The 21,678-nt window shown below is 43.2% G+C and overlaps 2 protein-coding genes across 5 annotated transcripts in view; one reads left to right on the top strand and one right to left on the bottom strand.

Moving 5' to 3' along the window:
• LOC118370243 (gamma-aminobutyric acid receptor subunit beta-3) overlaps positions 1-21,678 on the bottom strand; it is a 57,329-nt gene that overhangs the window by 19,829 nt on the left and 15,822 nt on the right. For 2 of the 4 annotated variants that reach the window (XM_035755165.2, XM_035755166.2), the window contains exons 2-4: positions 10,441-10,488; positions 9,670-9,761; positions 9,464-9,531 (exon numbers count right to left, since the gene is read on the bottom strand). In XM_035755165.2, the coding sequence (XP_035611058.1) occupies positions 9,464-9,531; positions 9,670-9,761; positions 10,441-10,488 (208 nt within the window). Of the gene's footprint in view, positions 1-9,463; positions 9,532-9,669; positions 9,762-9,850; positions 10,393-10,440; positions 10,489-21,678 lie in introns of those variants that run through there. The other 2 variants (XM_035755167.2, XM_035755168.2) reach the window with 2 other exon arrangements.
• Positions 11,379-21,678, top strand: part of LOC118370244 (gamma-aminobutyric acid receptor subunit alpha-5-like) — a 32,473-nt gene continuing 22,173 nt past the window's right edge. Inside the window, exons 1-6 of the mRNA XM_035755169.2 lie at positions 11,379-12,194; positions 12,833-12,917; positions 13,103-13,227; positions 14,614-14,681; positions 18,280-18,500; positions 21,462-21,544. Coding sequence (XP_035611062.1) covers positions 12,176-12,194; positions 12,833-12,917; positions 13,103-13,227; positions 14,614-14,681; positions 18,280-18,500; positions 21,462-21,544 — 601 coding nt within the window. The 5' untranslated portion in view covers positions 11,379-12,175. The remainder of the gene's footprint in view (positions 12,195-12,832; positions 12,918-13,102; positions 13,228-14,613; positions 14,682-18,279; positions 18,501-21,461; positions 21,545-21,678) is intronic.

Genomic DNA, 21,678 nt, shown 5'->3' with positions numbered 1-21,678 from the left:
CTCTTATCGATGGCGGTTATGATGTCGTTTAGGACCTTGAGAGTGGCTGAGGTGCACCCATGACCAGCTCTGAAACCAGATTGCATAGCGGAGAAGGTACGGTGGGATTCGAAATGGTCAGTAATCTGTTTGTTAACTTGGCTTTCGAAGACCTTAGAAAGACAGGGTAGGATAGATATAGGTCTGTAGCAGTTTAGGTCTAGAGTGTCACCCCCTTTGAAGAGGAGGATGACCGCGGCAGCTTTCCAATCTTTGGGAATCTCAGACGATACAAAAGAGAGGTTGAACAGGCTAGTAATAGGGGTTGCAACCATTTCGGCAGATAATTTTAGAAAGAGAGGGTCCAGATTGTCTAGCCTGGCTGATTTGTAGGGGTCCAGATTTTGCAGCTCTTTCAGAACATCAGCTATCTGGACTTGGGTAAAGGAGAAATGGTGGGGGCTTTGGAGGGTACCGGGCAGTTGAGCGAGGTAGGGTTAGCCAGGTGGAAAGCATGGCCAGCCGTAGAGAAATGCTGATTGAAATTCTCAATTTTCGTGGATTTATCGGTGGTGACAGTGTTTCCTAGCCTCAGAGCAGTGGGTAGCTGGGAGGAGGTGCTCTTATTCTCCATGGACTTTACAGTGTCCCAGAACTATTTTGAGTTAGTACTACATGATGCAAATTTCTGTTTTAAAAAGCTAGCCTTAGCTTTCCTAACTGCCTGTGTATATTTGTTCCTAGCTTCCCTGAAAAGTTGCATATCACGGGGGCTATTCGATGCCAATGTAGAACGCCACAGGATGTTTTTGTGCTGGTCAAGGGCAGACAGGTCTGGAGTGAACCAAGGACTATATCTATTCCTAGTTCAATTTCTTTTTGAATGGGGCATGCTTATTTAAGATGGTGAGGAAGGCACTTTTAAAGAATAGCCAGGCATCATCTACTGACAGGATGAGGTCAATGTCATTCCCAGGATACCCGGCCAGGTCAATTAGAAAGGCCTGCTCGCAGAAGTGTTTTAAGGAGCGTTTGAGTGATGAGTGGAGGCCGTTTGACCGCTGACCCATTACGGATGCAGGCAATGAGGCATTGGTCGCTGAGATCTTGATTGAAAACAGCAGAGGTGTATTTGGAGGGTGAGTTAGTTAGGATGACATCTATGAGGGTGCCCGTGTTTACAGATTTGGAGTTGTACCTGGTATGTTCATTGATAATTTGTGTGAGATTAAGGGCATCAAGCTTGGATTGTAGGATGGCCGAGGTGTTATAAGCATGTCCCAGTTTAGGTCACCTAGTAGCACGAGCTCAGAAGATAGGGGGGGGGGCAATCTGGATTAACCTGGATTAACCTCTACATCACCAGAAGAACAGAGGAGAAGTAGGATAAGGGTACGGCTAAATACTATACGAACTGGCCATCTAGCACGTTCGGAACAGAGAGTAAAAGGAGCAGGTTTCTGTGCACGATAGCATAGATTAAAGGTATAGTGTACAGACAAAGGTACGGTAGGATGTGAGTACATTGGAGGTAAACCTAGGCATTGAGTAATGGTGAGAGAGATATAGTCTCTAGAGACGTTTAAACCAGGTGATATCATCGCATATGTAGGAGGTGGAACAACATGGTTGGTTAAGGCATATTGAGCAGGGCTAGAGGCTCTACAGTGAAATAAGACAGTAATCACTAACCAGGACAGTAATGGACGAGGCATATTGATATTAGAGAAAGGCATGCATAGCCAGGTGAACATATGGGTCCAATGAGTGGTTGGGCTGACTGGGAACACGGCCATTCAGACAGTTAGCAGGCCGATGCTAACACGCTAACAGTTAGTAGGCCGGGGCTAAACAAGCTAGCAGTTAGCAGACCAGGTTAGCAAGCAAGCAGTTAGCAGGGGCTAGCAGTTAGCAGGGGCTAGCAGTTAGCAGGGGCTAGCAGTTAGTAGACCGGGGCTAGCAAGTTAGCATTTGGGTGACGTCGCGATGGGGGTAAGTCTGTTTTTGCCTCTTCGTTGGGTGACGCTGATAGACCAGTCGTGGAATTAGTAAGGTTCCAAGTAGCTCTAGGTAGCGAGCAGGTCAGCAGAATGGGCCTACAGCGGGCGTAGCGCCTGAGGGGCCTGTTGGAATCCATTGATTATTGATTGCCGTTACCATTAGTATGTATCTATTTATTCTGCTACTGGTCACTATTACACTATTACATTGTCAGAGCAAAAACCAAGCCATGAGGTCGAAGGAATTGTCCGTAGAGCTCAGAGACAGGATTGTCTCAAGGTACAGATCTGGGTACGGGTCCCCCAAAATTTCTGCAGCATTGAAGGTTCCCAAGAACACAGTGGCCTCAACCAAGATGGCGTAGCAGCAAGATGTGTTTGTTTTTGTCCCGTGTAAATATTCAGCTTTTAAAAAATGTCTGTATACATTTCAATCTCTTTTTCCATTTTCAAATTAAGTATACCTTCCTGCAACCCGCCTCACCCAACTGCTATTTTTTTCCTGCATCAGAAGCTATCCGTCAGAAGCTAGCCATCTAATTAGCTACTAGCTATTTAGTCATTGTTAGTCACTGCTCTTTACCTTTAGCACAGACACCAGCCGCTTTAGCCTGGATAGCCCAGATAATATCTGCCAGTCTGCACAGCGCGATATCAGCCCTGAACATATCAAACTGCTTTTTCCCCCCACTACATCACTGGATTCCTGCCGCATGCTCGGGACCATTACACCGGATGATCGCAGCTAGCTAGCTGCTACCAAGTGGCTATTGTTGCTAACGCCTTTGTCCAGATGCAAGCACCAATTAGCCTCGAGCTAGGCCCATTCCTCCGGCTAGCATACAAAATACACCAACTTACAATACCTCTCTTGCCAATTGGCCTGGACCGTTTGTCGACACGGAGCCACGCTGATCCATCACGACTGGTCTGCTGACGTATTTCGGCCGATGTGCTTTCAACCGGCCTCTGCATCGTTGATGTCAGTGAGGACCCAGCTACTAGCCCCAGCCCGCTAACTCTCTGAGCGCCGTGTCTCCTGCTCGCCTAGCGTAGTGACGACTGCCGAGCAGCTCCCTATCTGTGGGCCTCAGCCTCAAACTGTGTGTAGCTAACTGACCCCCCATTCATCTCCATTTACCCGTTGTTGTTTTTGTCTTAGCTGTTTATCCGTTGTTGTCTTAGCCCTCCCAATCAACACCAGTGATTGCTTTAGGCCTCCCTCTAATGTCAATATGCCTTGTATACTGTTGTTAAGGGTAGCTCTCTTTGTTTTGTTTTACTGCGGAGCATCTAGTCCCGCTCTACATGCCTCAGTTGCCCCAGCCCCCCACACATGCGGAGACCGCACCTAGCTTAACTGGCGCTTCCAGAGATGCAGCCTCTCTCATCGTCACTCAATGCCTAGGTTTACCTACACTGTAGTCGCACCCTACCATGCCTTTGTCTGTGCATTATGCTCTGAATCTATTCTACCATGCCCAGCGTTCTGCTCCTTTTACTCTATGTTCCGAAAGCACTAGACAACCAGTTCATATAGCCTTTAGCCGTACCCTTTATCCTACTCCTCCACTGTTCCTCTGGTGATGTAGAGGTTAATCCAGGCCCTGTGTGTCCCCAGGCGCTCTCATTTGTTGACTTCTGTAACCGGAAAAGCCTTGGGTTCATGCATGTTAACATCAGAAGCCTCCTACCTATGTTTGCTTTATTCACTGCTTTAGCACACTCCGCCAACCCTGATGTTGTAGCTGTGTCTGAATCCTGGCTTAGGAAGGCTACCAAAAATTCTGAGATTTCCATCCCCATTTACAACATTTTCCATCAAGATAGAACTGCTAAAGGGGGCAGAGTTGCAATCTACTGTAGAGAGAGCCTGCAGAGTTCTGTCCTACTATCCAGGTCTATTCCCAAACAGCTCGAGCTACTACTTTTAAAAATCTCTCTAGAAATAGGTTTCTCACTGTTGCCGCTTGTTATAGACCCCCCTCAGCTCCCAGCTGTGCCCTGGACACCATATGTGAATTGATTGCCCCCATCTATCATCAGAGTTCGTAATGTTAGGTGACCTAAACTGGGATATGCTTAACACCCCGGCCACCCTACAATCTAAACTAGATGCCTTCAATCTCACACAAATTATCAAGGAACCTAACAGGCACAACCCGGTACAAAAATCCGTGAACATTGTACCAGGTACAAAAATCCGTAAACATGGGCACCCTCATAGATATCATCCTGACCAACTTGCCCTCTAAATACACCTCCGCTGTTTTCAACCAGGATCTCATCAATCACTGCCTCATTGCCTGCGTCCGTTATGGGTCAGCGGTCAAACGACCACCCCTCATCACTGTCAAACGCTCCCTAAAAAACACTTCTGCGAGCAGGCCTTTCTGATCGACCTGGCCCAGGTATCTTGGAAGGATATTGACCTCATCCCGTCAGTAGAGGATGCCTGGTTGTTCTTCAAAAGTGCCTTTCTCACCATCTTAAATAAGTATTCCCTTTCACCCAACTAAGAACAGATATAGCCCTTGGTTCACTCCAGACTTGACTGCCCTTGACCAGCACAAAAACATCCTGTGGCGCACTTCACTAGCTTCGAATAGTCCCCGCGATATGTAACTTTTCAGAAGTCAAGAACCAATATACACAGTCAGTTAGGAAAGCAAAGGCTAGCTTTTTCAAACAGAAATTTGCATCCTGCAGCACTAATTCCAAATGTTTTGGGACACTGTAAAGTCCATGGAGAATAAGAGCACCTCCTCTCAGCTGCCCACTGAGCTGAGGCTAGGAAACACTGTCACCACTGATAAATCCACGATAATTGAGAATTTCAATAAGCATTTCTCTACGGCTGGCCACACTTTCCACCTGCGGCAACTGGATTGATGGCAGCATTTACGCAAAACTGAAAGCGCAAACCACTGCTTTTAAACAGGGCAAGGCGACCGGAAACATGACCGACTACAAATAGTGTAGCTATTCCCTCCACAAGGCAATCAAACAAGCTAAGCGTCAGGATAGTGACAAAGTAGAGTCGCAATTTTTCGGCTCAGACATAAGAGGTATGTGGCAGGGTCTACAGTCAATCACGGACTACAAAAAGAAAACCAGACAAACTAAACAACTTCTTTGCTCACTTTGAGGACCATACAGTGTCACGGACACGGCCCGCTACCAAAACCTGCGAGCTCTACTTCACTGCAGCCAACGTGAGTAAAACATTTAAACATGTTAACCCTCGCAAGGCTGCCGGCCCAGACGGCATCCCTAGCCACGTCCTCAGAGCATGCGCAGACCAGCTGGCTGGTGTGTTTACGGACATATTCAATCAATCCTTATCCCAGTCTGCTGTTCCCACATGCTTCAAGAGGGCCACCCTTATTCCTGTTCCCAAGGAAGCTAAGGCAACTGAGCTAAATGACTATCGCCCCGTACCGCTCACTTCCGTCATCATGAAGTGCTTTGATAGACTAGTCACGGACCATATCACATCCACCCTACCTGACACCCTAGACCTACTCCAATTTGCTTACCGCCCCAATAGGTCCACAGACGACGCAATCGCAATCACACTGCACACTGTCCTAACCCATCTGGACAAGAGGAATACCTATGTAAGAATGCTGTTCATGGACTACAGCTTATCATTTAACACCATAGTACCCTTCAAACTTGTCATTAAGCTCGAGACCCTGGGTCTCGACCCCGCCCTGTGCAACTGGGTCCTGGACTTCCTGACGGGCCGCCCCCAGGTAGTGAGGGTAGGAAACAACATCCCCACCCCGCTGATCTTCAACACTGGGGCCCCACAACGGTGTGTTCTCAGCCCTCTCCTGTATTCCCTGTTCACTCATGACTGCGTGGCCATGCATGCCTCCAACTCAATCATCAAGTTTGCAGACGGCACTACAGTGGCTTGATTACCAAAAACGATGAGACGGTCCACAGGGAGGAGGTGAGGGCCCTCGGAGTGTGGTGTCTGGAAAATAACCTCACACTCAATGTCAACAAAACAAAGGAGATGATCGTGGACTTCAGGAAACAGCAGAGGGAGCAGCCCTCTATTCACATCAACGGGACAGTAGTGGAGAAGGTGGAACATGTTAAGTTCCTCTGCATACACATCACAGACAAACTGAAATGTTCCACCCACACAGACAGCGTGGGGAAGAAGGCGGAGCAGCGCCTCTTCAACCTCAGGAAGCTGAAGAAATTCGGCTTGTCACCAAAAAACTCACAAACTTTTACAGATGCACAATTGCGAGTATCCTGTCGGACTGTATCACCACCTGGTACGGCAACTGCTCTGCCCACAACTGTAAGGCTCTCCAGGGGATAGTGAGGTCTGCACAACGCATTACCGGGGGCAACTACCTGCCCTCCAGGATACCTACACCACCCCATGTCACAGGAAGGCCAAAAAGATCCTCAAGGACAACAACCACCCAAGCCACTGCCTGTTCACCCCGCTATCATCCAGTAGGTGAGGTCAGTACAGGTTCATCAAAGCTGGGACTGAGAGACTGAAAAACAGCTTCTATCTCAAGACCATCAGACTGTTAAACAGCCATCACTAACATTGAGTGGCTGCTGCCAACATACTGACTCAAATCTCCAGCCACATTAATAATTAAAAATTGGATGTAATAAATGTATCACAAGCCACTTTAAACAATGCCACTTTATATAATGTTTGCATACCCTACATTACTCATCCCATATGTATATACTGTACTCTATACCATCTACTGCATCTTGCCTATGCCGTTCGGCTATCGCTCATCCATATATTTTTATGTACATATTCTTATTCATTCCTTTACACTTGTGTGTTTAAGGTAGTTGTTGTGAAATTGTTAGATCACTTGTTAGATATTACTGCATGGTCGGAACGAGAAGCACAAGCATTTCGCTACACTCGCATTAACATCTGTTAACCATGTGTACGTGACAAATACAATTTTATTTGATTTAATTTGATTTCTCTAATGACTGCCTCGACTGGTTCACTAACTACTTCTCAGATAGAGTTCAGTGTGTCAAATCGGAGGGCCTGTTGTCTGGAACTCTGGCAGTCTATGGGGGTGCCACAGGGTTCAATTCTTGGGCTGACTCTTTTCTCTATGTATATCAATGATGTCACTCTTGCTGCGGGTGATTCTTTGATCCAACTTTACACATACAACACCATTCTGTATACATCTGTTCCTTCTTTGGACACAAACCTCCAAATGAGCTTCAATGGGAGAACCTTCCAGAAGGACAACCATCTCTGCAGCACTCCACCAATCAGGCCTTTATGGTAGAGTGGCCAGACTGAAGCCACTCCTCAGTAAAAGGCACATGACAGCCCACTTGGAGTTTGCCAAAAGGCACCTAAAGACTCTCAGACCATGAGAACCAAGATTCTCTGGTCTGATGAAACCAAGATTGAACCCATCATATCTGGAGGGAACCTGGCACCATCCCTACGGTGAAACATGGTGGTGGCAGCATCATGCTGTGGGGATGTTTTTCAGTGGCAGGGACAGGGAGACTAGTCAGGATCGAGGAGAAGATGAACGGAGCAAAGTACAGAGAGATCCTTGATGAAACCTGTTCCAGAGTGCTCCGGACCTCAGACTGGGGTGAAGGTTTACCTTCCAACAGGACAACCCTAAGCACACTGCCAAGACAATGCAGGAGTGGCGTCGGGTCAAGTCTCTGAATGTTTTTGAGTGGCCCAGCCAGAGCCCGGACTTGAACCCGATCTAACATCTCAGGAGAGACCTGAAAATAGCTGTGCAGCAACGCTCCCGATCGAACCTGACAGAGCTTGAGAGGATCTGCAGAGAAGAATGGAAGAAACTCCCCATCTTTCCCAAATACAGGTGTGCCAAGCTTGTAGCTTCATACCCAAAAAGACTTGATGCTATAATCGCTGCAAGAGGTGCTTCAACAAAGTACCGAGTAAAGGGTCAGAATATTTATGTAAATGTGATATGTTTTTTTTATCTCACATCATAGTTATTATTTAAATGTTTTTTTGTTATCTATATTATTATTATTAATTATTATTAACACTGCATTCTCAAGGTAAGAATTTCACTGTACTGTTGTATCCTGCGCACATGGCGAATTTAAGTGGCTTCTCACCTGAAATGCCAGTCCCAGATAGGTGAGCAGCCCAGAGATCATTATTTCTGATAGAAACGTGAACAGCTGCTGTGCACATGCTGCGCCACTTTCCAGGATACACATTGCACATGCACAGTTGTAAGAAGTTGAGCCCAGGCAGGTGTATTCAAAGACAAGCCACAGATGCAGGGGAGGGTAAAGGTCTGTGCGGAGTGGGGGGTGTAGAGGTATGTGTGTGTGTGTGCGTGCACGTGCGTTCGTGAGAGAGAGAGAGCTTGAGAGTGAAAGAGTGAGAGAGAGCTTGAGAGTGAAAGAGAGAGAGAGAGCTTGAGAGAGAGAGAGAGAGAGAGAGAGAGAGAGAGAGAGAGAGAGAGAGAGAGAGAGAGAGAGCTGGGAGAGAGAGTAATAAAAAAAACGTATTCAAGGTTTCAAAGACCTCTCTGATGAGAACAAACTACCCGGCCTGTTGGGGGAGGACGCAGAGAGCTCTGCGTTGGCAGGGCACTTCATTGCTGCCTGCCATAAGATGAGGTACAGTGTCTGTCAGACCAACCAACCTGCACATGTCCTCTATGCCATCGTTCAATGTATGGTTATTTTGACCCTTGATTATCGTTGTTGCTGTTGTCCTGTTGACAATAGATTATTATTATTTTAATGATGTTAATATTGTAAATCTCCAAAGTAAGCTTTGGCAATATGTACATTGTTACTTCAGGTCAATAAGGAAAATTAAATTGAATTGAATTGAATTGTGTGTGTGTGTGTGAGAGAGAGAGAGAGAGAGAGAGAGAGAGAGAGAGAGAGAGAGAGAGAGAGAGAGAGAGAGAGAGAGAGAGAGAGAGAGAGAGAGAGAGAGAGAGAGAGAGAGAATGCCCATGTCTAAGCTTCTAATACTCCTCTTTGAAGTGCTGGAGTTGCTGAACATACTGTACTTTTCACTTTCCAATGCCACATACCAATACATGTAGCACAACTGATGAACAAGGTCAAGGGGAGAATGACTCAGAAATGTTGAGTTGAGTTAGAGTAAAAACACACATACAAACACAAGACAACTGACAAAAGAGTGCAGAGCAGAGTACCACTCTGCATCCTACATGTAGACCATATGTTTTCAGCACTAGTCTGATGGACAGCGGCTGGTATCTAACGTGATATTGGCTGAATACAAGCATTGTGAAACATAGTTAGGCACACAATAACTCTAATTGTAGGACATTATTGTATGACTTTGAATGAAAGTTTAGCAGTTCGTGAATCCCAGGAGAAATATATTCAAGTACTATATGAACGTGGGCAAAGCAAAAAACGCAATTGTGTGAGTCCTAATGTTTACAGTATGGGGGGGGTTCACTCACCATGTTGACTTCGGATACCATGTCTATGCTCGCCACATCTATACTCATGCCAACTGCAACAGGGGCCCCTGTAATGCAAATGCAAGGGTATAATTTACAATGACAATTAATTCGAAAAATGGCTGCAATATGAGCCCAAGATGTGCGAATCTGCATAGTAAACATGGACACGCTGCAACATGGTTGCCCCACTTTTGAAAACGTACCTCCAAAGTCTGGTCGAAGACGAATATCATATCCCTTTAGTAGTTTGTCCACCGTCTCTTTCACAAAAGACATGTTCCCTGGTTCATTCACGCTGAAACAACAACAACAAAAAAGATTATGTTTACTACAAAATTGCACGTTCGTTTTTCCCGTCACACTTTTACTAGAGAGATCACTCACCTTTGTGCGCAACAAACGACAGCTACAATCACTGGTGCTGAAAGAACACTAAATAATGTTCCACTCAGAAAAGCCCACATTCCTTACTGTTTAGGTGGGGGGAAAAGTGCAACGCAAAAACGGTACAATATGTTTACAACTCAGATTATTCCATTGGCAAGTTCTCGTGGAAGAAGTCGTTGGCTTTTCACACCCTTCAGATCTGTTCGGTTTGACATCCCTCGTATTTCGGATTTCTCTCCTCTCTCTCTATGCAACCGGGAGACATGAAAGAACTACACTCCTCACTGAAATGTATGCAGGCTACTGGCAAAGACGCCACCGGTGGAGGCAGTAAAGGTAATGGCTTGGATTGGAGCCAAACCCGCTCACTCCAGATATTCATCTAATTGACTCTAAACCTGAATATGTTCTAATCCCTATAATATTTCACATAATGGGCCAAATAGATGTAGGCCTAGACTGAATTGCTATACCTGATGCAAAGTGGCATAAGGGGTCTATCTCCCTTCCTCCAAGCCCCATTCAATAATCAAAATCGACCACTCGAGCCCGTGGGGACTGTCAGTCTCACTGACTGATGTACTTACCTGGTATCATAGATTGCAAACAACTTCTTGTTTCCATCGACTGCATTCCTGGGGGGACGAAAAGAGGAAATATGACTCAGTACAACACTTTCATTTACACCTGCACAGTCACACAAGGTGATTATGATTCATATATACGGTGATAACGCACACCTGGTAACATACAACACAGTGTAAAGTCTGTAATAGACTCCATTTAGTTGTAGGCGTCGCTATAGTAGGTAGGTATGCAGTGGGTTAATTGTTTTTGGACTATGTGATGTTCTTATAATAGGACACACTTGGCATACTCTCTTTCCCAAACACTGGAAGTGCTTTATATGATAAGCATTGTACTTTAGGAATGAGTGTTTTCCATGCACAAGTTAGTTTCAGCACCACCCGATGGAATTACGGTAGGGTCAGAACGCGCTATAGGGACGGAGCTGTACAGCTCAAACATGGAGCTGAAACACCTTAGCACCACTTAAATAACTCAGACATACCTAGCAATTTACAAGACAGTGCAACATGTGTCTACTTGGTGCAAATAATTCACGCATTATAGATATGTCAAACTGAACTGTCAACTATTGATTGCAATGAATACCGTGCTACAGTAGAGTGAAATATGATTAGTCAGCATAATGTTCTGTCAAAAGATAGATATGGAGTTAGAGTACCCTCTCATGGCAATTGGTATAACGACTTTGATGTAGGATAACTGTAAAAAAAAAAAAAAAAAAAAAAAAGTTGTTTTTTCAGGAAAGATTGTCTAATCACACCTTTTGATAGACATTGATTTATTGCGATCCTTCTTTTAATATTTGAGTGCGTTCATTCTCGATTTCCCCGAGTCATTACCGTTATAATTCTCAATGATGGACCTTAGGCTGGTGAGTCATCGTGGCATAATAGGTCGGATCGAAATCATAGGCAGTACTCTGGAGGCAGCAGTACCATGTGCATTAAAGCTATAATAAGCGGTCATTTTCTTCTCAACAAAGCTGACGCATTTCCCACTGAATGAGAGAAAAGGCTAGTTAAACAGAGAGGACCAAAATTGAACATGTAGCTGAATAGGTAAACCGTTTTATTGGGTCCTTGGGATATATCCTTATTTGTTTCTTCTTCTGGATGGATCAACCCACTGCCCCTCATTCATTCAATTGATTTCGACTAGACAGTATATTAGCTTGCGGGAGAGGATTACGTTTTAACTAACCAAAGCAATGTGCATAGGCAAGAGTAGCCTACAGTGGCAAGTAAGATAACAGGGGAAAGTTAAGTGACGCTTGGAGTTCCTGGAGGATCGTTTTCACTGTCGCACCTATGATAACGCACCGGTTAGCAAATCGTTGCAGTGTGTGCATGTGAGCGGCAACTGGAGGTGAGTGTGATTTCTGATGTAGATGGGGCGCCGGGCCGCTAGTCCGCTCTGAGTGGACAAATTACTTGAGACCAAGGGTATGTGACACGAAAAACGTTGTTGTCACGACCAAAGATGAGGGCTCGGCATTAAAACCTCTCATCTCCAAAAGGCGGGAAGGAGGTGGCAGCACAAGACGCAAACATCTGTTTGACATGAGTAGGAAGTCAGTCAAGCAAATCAGGAGAGAACAATACACGATCGAGACTGCCTGCGGTGGCAAATATAAACGGAGAATATCTATATCCCTCTGAAGGAGCAGCAGCATACCCTTGACTTTCATTGCTGCGGGTTTTGTATCGTTTTCTAACCTGGATTTAAATCAAGATGATGGATCTCTCTACAGGTGATTGATTTTTAACCCTCTTTTATGCATGAGGGTGGCATCAGAAGCACCCTCACCCTCCTTCCCTCTTTTGTTAGGGGGGTATGAGTGGGGGTGGGGGGTGTCTGGGGAAAGGGAACAGCGAGGGTACATCATTAGCCTTCATTGAAAACCTATTGCACTGCCTGCGAATTCATACGCAGTGAGGACCACCAATACAGTGCTACTGCGAACACGAACAGTTGCAGCAAAATGGGGAGATGTTATAATACTGCTGCAACAAGGTGTTTAGCATTGGGCAAAATGAATGCACACAAGGACGTCAGCCAGGAATGTAGAAAGACATGACTGGTATATTCACAGTTTCAAACAGTTATTGTATCAAGGTTAGCCTACTGATTACTCTTGTAGGTCCATTATAGGGCTGCTAGTTGAAAGTGTGTGTGGTCAAGTGTGTGTATTCGGGAAGGGTGGGATACAGTATAACACCAACGTACCTACAGTATCATTAGTGTACTATAGTATTAGTAGTACTGTAGTAATACTTGTCTGGTAGGAGTATAATGTAGGAGTATAGTGTAGGATAAGTAGGAGTGGAAGTATGATAACAATACATACTACTGAAAGTACTGATTGTGGATTATATGTTGTTATTCCAGACATAGAGGACAAAATGCCCAGCTTTTCTACAATGAAACACGTGTGGATCTCTGTCTTGCTGGTGTGTATTACATGTCACCTGGGGTAAGTGAAGCGTTTTACCATCCAATCTGACTATACACTGCATTACATCCTCATTTGAACAGTAGATATACTGTACATGCCCAACTATGATGTGCTTTATTTCCATCAACACTAGCCTTGTCAAGCAGTCTCCATGTTACAGTATGTGGAACTAACCAGCCTGATTGATGTTCTGTCTTTCCCAGTCTTGGCCAGACCACAGCAGAGGCATTGAAAGAGGCAGAGGCTAATGATAACATCACCATCTTCACACGGATACTGGACGGACTGCTGGACGGCTACGACAACAGACTCAGACCAGGACTTGGAGGTAACGTATACCGACTTACAGACCACTCTGATCCAAACTCATATCACTAGAGGTTACAGTACAATGCAGTATAATGCAATACAATACAGTACAATGCAGTACAGTACGATGCAATGCAATACAGTACAGTACAATGCAGTATTAATTTTATTGGGGCAAATGTCATTCACTAATACTCTTGTGTTCCGGAAAATCCCTTATTTGACATTAGATTTCCTCAGAGTACACTCAAGCCAGGTGCAGCAGAACCATTGTAGCATGTTGATGCAGGAGATTTATAGAACCAAAATACAGTGTGAAATGTGGATGTTTCTGTTTCAACGTACAGTTTGCCTTTGTTAGAATTTATACTGAAATGTATTTTGGTTCTTTTGCAACTTGAAGGGATTTGATGGGAAAGAGAAACACTAAGAGAGTGTGCCTGCGTGTGCACTGATTTAAAGCAATTATATTACTGCAGCCTAAAGACTATGCAGGTTATGCTGCAGCAAATTGACCTGTCACAAGAAGAAAAGTTACCAGCTGATGAGATGATAAATGCATGGTGAACATAGTGGCCTGGAGGTCACCTCTCCCCCAGATAGCATATCATAAGCCATGGCAAAATTATTAGCAAATTAACTTTAAAACTGCAACATTTTCTCTCAGTTTCATGGCAAAATGTTTAGAATAGCATGAGATAAGCTATTAAACTTGCTCGGACCTTGCGGGGGCTCGTGAAACTGCAGTATGCCAATGCTTAGCCTCATACATAATTTGTGATCCAGCATAGCATTTTCCCCCTCTGTAAAATCACACTCGATAGACTTCTTGGATTCAGTGAGAAAAATAGAATAGACTGTTCTAATGTACAGAATTGCATTGACTGGAATACATTCCAAGAGCAAAGCAATCACAGTAATAGATCAATCCTAAGTGAGAAGGAACTGCACTGCCAACACGCCATATATATCACACAGCCCCCCTCATGACCACCACCTCCATCTGCAAAAAGTAACCTTGAGATCCAGACCTCTATTCAGACGAGAGAGAGAGGGAGTCGAAGAGTGTTCACCGGAAGATAGAAATATCCTGCATCTCTTAGAGGAAAGAAAATGTTCTTCCACCGATTTGTTCTTAGTGATTTTTTTTAATCAACCCCCCCCCCCGTTCTAAATCTTGTTTTATAAATGTCGCTAATGTAACACGGATACATCCAACATTGATTTGCCAAAATGGGGTTGGAGAACAGAGCTGCACTCACTTCCTTAGAATGGTTTCTGTCATTGAAGGCTGTAAAGATTTGAAATGGAAATCTCGATGATGATTTCCTCATAAATTGAATTTGTCCCTGTCTCTTGTCTCTTCATGTTCACGGTCATATTCCAAATCCCATTCTATCCACAGAAAAGGTCACGGAGATCAAAACCAATATATTTGTCACAAGCTTTGGCCCAGTTTCAGATACTGAAATGGTGAGTCAATTTACAGCCCATTTCATAATGCACGGTTTCAATGACGTCCACTAATGTCATTATTTGCGAAAGGAGCAACACCAAACCCTCCTGTAGATGTTACGAACACACAACAATTATCCTAGATGCATATAAATTACATGTATTCATCGTTTTTTTGTTAAGTAATACATCAATATTTTATAAAGAAATACATGATGGGCCTGTTTTCCAGGATGCAGATTAAGCACAGTGCTGGACTGAAACGTTATTTCAACGGAGAATCTGCTTTTAGTATTGTTTTGTTACAGTTTATTATCTTAATTTGACCAGTTTCTCACAGCAGGAAAAGAATCCTGCAGCAACAGGAAATGTGAATTATTATGTGGATTATAATTCATGGATATTTTTGTGGGCGTTGATACACTTTTCGTTAGGTCAAATCAAGTCTGACATTTTAAGGTGGGAATTGCAAACTTTAAAAAGCTTTTTATTCTCATAGTGTATACAGATTGTAAATTAAAAATATGATGCCAAAAATATGATTATATTACTGATCGATTGATTATGACTTTGCAAATCACCCATTCTGTAGAAACCATGACAATAGAAAGGTTCAGTACTTTTGTGAAACATCACAGCACAGTTGAAATATATATGGCACATGGAAATCCAACATGGATGGTGTTAAGAGATACAGTTGAAGTCGGACGTTTAAATACACCTTAGCCAAATACATTTAAACTCAGTTTTTCACAAGGTCAGTTAGGATCACCACTTTATTTTAAGAATGTGAAATGAGAGAATAATAGGAGAGAATTATTCATTTCAGCTTTTATTTCTTTCATCACATTCCCAGTGGGTCAGACATTTACATACACTCAATTAGTATTTGGTAGCATTGCCTTTAAAATGTTTAAATTGGGTCAAACATTTTGGGTAGCCTTCCACAAGTTTCCCACAAAAAGTTGGGTAAATTTTGGCCCATTCCTCCTGACAGAGCGGGTGTAACTGAGTCAGATTTGTAGGACTCCATGCTCGCACACACTTGTTTAGTTCTGCCCACAGATTTTCCATAGGATTGAGGTCAGGGCTTTGTGATGGCCACTCCAATACCTTAACTTTGTTGTCCTTAAGCCATTTTGACACAACTTTGGAAGTAATTTGAGGTCATTGTCGATTTGGAAGACCCTTTTGTGACCAAGATTTAACTTCCTGACTGATGTCTTGAGATGTTGCTTTAATATATCCATGTAATTTTCCTTCCTCGTGATGCCATCTATTATGTGAAATGCACCAGTCTTCTTCCCACAACATGAGGCTGTCACCCCCGTGCTTCACGGTTGGGATGGTGTTCTTCGTCTTGCAAGCCACCCCCTTTTTCCTCCAAACGTAATGATGGTAATTATAGCCAAACAGTTGTATTTTTGTTTAATCAGACCAGAGGACATTTCTCCAAAAAGTATGATCTTTGTCCCCATGTGCAGTTGCAAACCGTAGTCTGGCTTTTTTATGGCGGTTTGGGAGCAGTGGCTTCTTCCTTGCTGAGCGGCCTTTCAGGTTATGTCGATATAGGACTCATTTTACTGTGGATATAGATACCTTTGTACCTATTTCCTCCAGAATCTTCACAGGGTCCTTTGCTGTTGTTCTGTGATTGATTGGCACTATTCACTCCAAAGTACAATCATCTCTAGCAGACAGAACGCGTCTCCTTCCTGAGTGGTATGACGGCTGCGTGATCCCATTGTGTTTATACTTGTGTACTATTGTTTGTACAGATGAAGGTGGTACCTTCAGGCGTTTGGAAATTGCTCCCAAGGTGTGAACCAGACTTGTGGAGATCTATAATTGTTTTTCTGAGGTCTTGGCTGATTTCTTTTGATTTTCCCATGATGTCAAGCAAAGAGGCACTGACTTTGAAGGTAGGCCTTGAAATACATCCACAGGTACACCTCCAATTGACTCAAATGATGTCAATTAGCCTATCAGAAGATTCTAAATCCATGCCATTATTTTCTGGAATTTTCCAAGCTGTTTAAAGGCACAGTCAACTTAGTGTATGTAAACTTCTGACCCACTGGAATTGTGATACAGTGAATTAAAAGTGAAATAATCTGTCTGTAAACAATTGTTGGAAAAATGACTCGTGTCATGCACAAAGTAGATGTCCTAACCGACTTGCCAAAACTATAGTTTGTTAACAAGAAATTTGTGGAGTGATTGAAAAAGAGTTTTAATCACTCCAACCTAAGTGTATGTAAACTTCCAACTTCAACTGTATGGGATGGGTTGACTAGAGCTGAAGGGTGGGACTAATAGCAACAAAATAACAAATCTAAATACATATTGTGTCCGTAAAATGTATATAGGTTTAAAACTTTATTGAAAAAGCACGGTAAAAAATACAAGGCAAATAGAATCCCCACAGCATGATGCTGCCACCACCATGCTTCACCCTAGGGATGGTGCCAGGTTTCCTCCAGACATGATGCTTGGCATTCAGGCCAAAGGGTTTCATCAATCCAGAGAATCTTGTTTCTCATGGTCTGAGAGTCTTTAGGTGCCTTTTGGCAAACTCCAAGTGGGCTGTCATGTGCCTTTTACTGAGGATTGGCTTCCGTCTGGTCACTCTTCCATAAAGGCCTGATTGGTGGAGTGCTGCAGAAATGGTTGTCCTTCTGGAAGATTCTCCTTTCTCCACAGAGGAACTCTAGAGCTCTGTCAGAGTGACCATTGTGTTCTTGGTCACCTCCCTGACCAACGCTTCTCGACTCGAAGAGTCTTGGTGGTTCCAAACTTCTTCCATTTAAGAATGATGGTGACCACTGTGTTCTTAGGGACTCCAATGCTGCCGAAATTTTTTTGGAACCCTTCCCCAGATCTGTGCCTTGACACAATCCTGTCTCGGAGCTCTACGGACAATTCCTTCAACCTCAGGGTTTGGTTTTTGCTCTGACATGCACTGTGGGACTTTATATAGACAGTTGTGTGCCTTTCCAAATCATGTCCAATCAATTGAATTTACCACAGGTGGACGCCAATCAAGTTGTAGAAACATCAAGGATGATCAATGGAAACAGGATGTGCCCTTGAGGTCAATTTTGAGTCTCAAAGCAAATGGTCTGAATACTTATGTAAATACATTTTTTTTTTTTTTTTTAGCAAAAATGTCAACCTGTTTTTGCTTTGTAATTATGGGGTGTTGTGTGTAGATTGCGAAGGATTATTCATTCTTCAATCCATTTTAGAAAACTGCTGTAATGTAACAAAATGTTGAAAAAGTCAATACTTTCCTGAAGATAGCATGTAGAAGCTGGAAGTAGAAGCTTAAGTGTTGTCGTTTGTCAGTTTACTCCAATGAGGAGAGGGGTTTGTAAGGTTAGTCGAAAATATAAAATATAATAAAATAAAATAATCAACAAAATAATAATATTTGAAAACCTTTTTAAATCTCAGGTACACCACACGTTGCATTTCCTCCTGCACAGGAACATCCTCTGAGTCTGAGTGGTCAAATTAAAATAGCAGATCTGTATGTGTCCATGTAATTGGCCCCATGGGCTTTGACTCGGAGTGTTTTCACCATGTATCAACACCATGTTTCTCTCCAACTTAGGAATACACCATCGATGTGTTTTTCCGACAAAGCTGGAAAGACGAGCGCCTGTGTTTCAAAGGACCCATGGAGATGCTGCCTCTGAACAACCTCCTGGCCAGTAACATCTGGACCCCAGACACATTCTTCCTCAACGGGAAAAAGTCTATCGCCCACAACATGACCACGCCCAACAAGCTACTGAGACTGAAGGATGACGGGACGCTGCTCTACACTATGAGGTACCAACCACGGGACCGTTCAGTGCTATTTCAGTTAGAAATTTATCACATAGGACAGATAGGAGTACCGGTAATGTAGTATGGGGGAATCGTGTCAGGTCTATTCATCACATTTCTATCTGATATAAAGGTATGGTGTAGAACAGAGATAGGATTGTCTGTCATTCTAAATCAGTAATCGTTCATCACATTTCTATCTGCAACGTTCTAAATGTTTCACCTCACTGAATACATCCTTGAATTTGGACTCTGACCATGTGGACTGACCAAGAGAAACTCTGACCCTGAACCCTAATCCTTAAGAGTCTATTTACGCATCCATGCGTCAAACTAAGTAACATAGTAAAAATATCTCCATCAAAATCTGTCAGTTTAAGCTGGAGATGTCCGTTTGTTTGATTGGGCTGCGTCTCAATCCACCACATCTGCCTATGTCAGAATTCCACATCTACGGTGGAAGGTGGCCGAGCTGCAGCAGTGCTTTTCAGACCATGAGACAGTCCTCAAAATCGGTCTTCTCACGAAAGCCTTTGTAGCGTCTGAACCGTTTGGGCTACAAACTAATATGACCCTACTATGGAAAGGAGAGATTCTCACAAATACGATGGTGTTCTCCGTTTTGGATTTATGATCTCCACAAGTGTCACTCGTCTGAAGGTAACTGTTAAAGAATAAATGAATGGGGGGAAAAAAGGGGGTTAAATATGTATCCAAAAAACAAGAATATTTACTTAGCTTTCTTATATCTCTTAAATATAGGAAAGACACTTCAAAATCTGTTTGGCCATTTATGAATGTGTTATTCAATGCGTTTCTATGGGCTATAGTAGTAAAGACCAAATTAAATATTTTTGTGGAATACCTACAGGGGTCCTACAATTCCAAATCAAATAGCTAAATGACCCATGGTATGGCCATCATAAAACAATTCCATATGTTAGCTGAACCTCCCCTTCCCCACCCGAAAGGCTTAGAGAATAATATCTGAGCTTTGTGTCTGAAAAACAAACGTTACGCTCACTGAAATACAGCCAGCCACGATTCACATATGGCCCTGAACTGGTTTGGTTATTGTTGTTGTCTGTGTGTAGGAGGTAACAAAAGCCTCTGCACAGCTGTTCTACTCAGCCCAGCTCTTGGTAACGTAGGCTCAGACAACTTTCTGTTCTTTTGTTCTTTGTGATGCTGTATTATGTATGTTATGGAACACTGACCAATATGTGGCAGATTAGATGAAATATTCACCCTTGAATTCATAATAGACAGGAACAGGAAGTGATGACAACCAATAGCAATCATACGAATAGATCAGGACTTCCTGGTATCATTTTAGGAGGTATAATTTATTCCATATCAATACCACCCACTAAGATCATATTAATGCCAGATAAATAGATGCAAGAGAAATAGATGAACCATATTAACCCCTTATGGCCATGTGAACTGGCACTATTTAGCACGATCAGGCATCGCCGTCGCTGGAATGGCCGTCAGATGAGTGAAAGAAGAAGAAGAAGAAGAAGAAGCGGATATCAGGCCCATCATTTAAAAAGATAATAGATTTCCCAACGACTCAGGAAATGAAACATCAGAACGTTTCTGCTTTGAATCGCTCCGGTTTTACTCCTGTCTCCTAATGTATTTCCATTACCAGGAAGGAGATTAGCGCGCTACCTAGATTTATTGCATGGTCCAGCCTTTCAGAATCCACCGACATCAGGGGAAAGCTCCTTCTCCTTCTCTAATGACTAAATGTGATTGCATTCTCACCCCCCCGCCCCAAAACATTAGCCCGAGAGCAACAGAGTTTTCAGAGCAAGTCATACATTCGTCGCCACAAATAATTCATACAGTGTTCTAATCCATTTCCATCATAATGTATGTGCTTAACGAGAACAGGCTGCACCCCATTATATTATGATGCAGAAGAGGTTAAAGCACGAGAGGATCATGTAGTATTCTCATTTCCATAGCAAACTGTACCTCTGATGCATGAAATATGCGTATTAAGGAACTAGTGCAGTCTTTTTGGCATGTCCATTACTTTGACGTGCACTGGTGACATCAGCACATAACACGTAAAGGTTAATCACACAACAAATGCAGGTTCATTATTGTGAATGCAAAAAAATGGATTACATGGGATGTTTTAGAATAGATGACACCTGTTACATGTTACTTGAGGGGGGATTTGTAGCCCTAATTTTGTAAGGGGAAAAGGCAGCTCTCTATGCATGGACTTACATTAGGATATAGCGTATCATACCTGTATACCAATATACTTTCCTTGTGAGACAGAAATATCAGGTTATTCAATTTCCAGTCCTGCAGTTTCTCTTATAACCACATGATGGCAGCCTTTCTTGTTCATAATGCAGACCAATGAGAATTGGGCTTCATATGATCCAATAAGATCTTGAAACATGTCAGCTGTTTTTGACACATAGAAGCAAAGTAATAACATTGAATAATGATGCAGTGAAGTGAACACAACCTGAGTCCATATGGTCCTCAAGGACTAGAGGTGGCCTCATTTCGTTGGTATATCAATGTGTTACTATGTGTGGTTACTTTGTGGAGAAGTTCTCTGTGAATCCACTCTTGACATACAGCACATGGGGGATTTGACGTGAACCACAGCCGTTAATTCACAAATAATACAACCACCACAAGATGGCAGTATAATCTATGTAATGCCGTGTGCTTGGATCAGGGTGAATTCTTGGTGTTTCTGTCTAGAAATGATGAGGCCTACAAGGGGAGAAAAAAAATACAAATAATAAAAAATAAACCCTGTGATGTAATCGTACAGGCATTGTCCTATCTATGCAACTAACATTAGCGCTGGAGACGAAGATGACGATGATGACGGCAGCACTGGATTTGTAATGAACAGGATTATCATAGTATATCTGCAGGAGATTTGGGTTTATTGTCTTGATCTTTTGGGTCTTTCTCTAGGTTAACCATATCGGCAGAGTGTCCCATGCAGTTGGAGGACTTCCCAATGGATGCTCACGCTTGCCCTTTGAAGTTTGGAAGCTGTGAGTACAATGCCATGTGTTGATAATAATAATAATAATATAATAATATAATAATATATTATTATTATTATGTGTTGATATGTAGTGTATTACGCTTTGCCACCCCAATAATACAACGGCACAGATCCCATACG

This window comes from Oncorhynchus keta, chromosome 37, assembly GCF_023373465.1.
Source record: "Oncorhynchus keta strain PuntledgeMale-10-30-2019 chromosome 37, Oket_V2, whole genome shotgun sequence".
NCBI lineage: Eukaryota > Metazoa > Chordata > Actinopteri > Salmoniformes > Salmonidae > Oncorhynchus > Oncorhynchus keta.
This window is presented reverse-complemented; position numbering and strand designations above follow the sequence as displayed.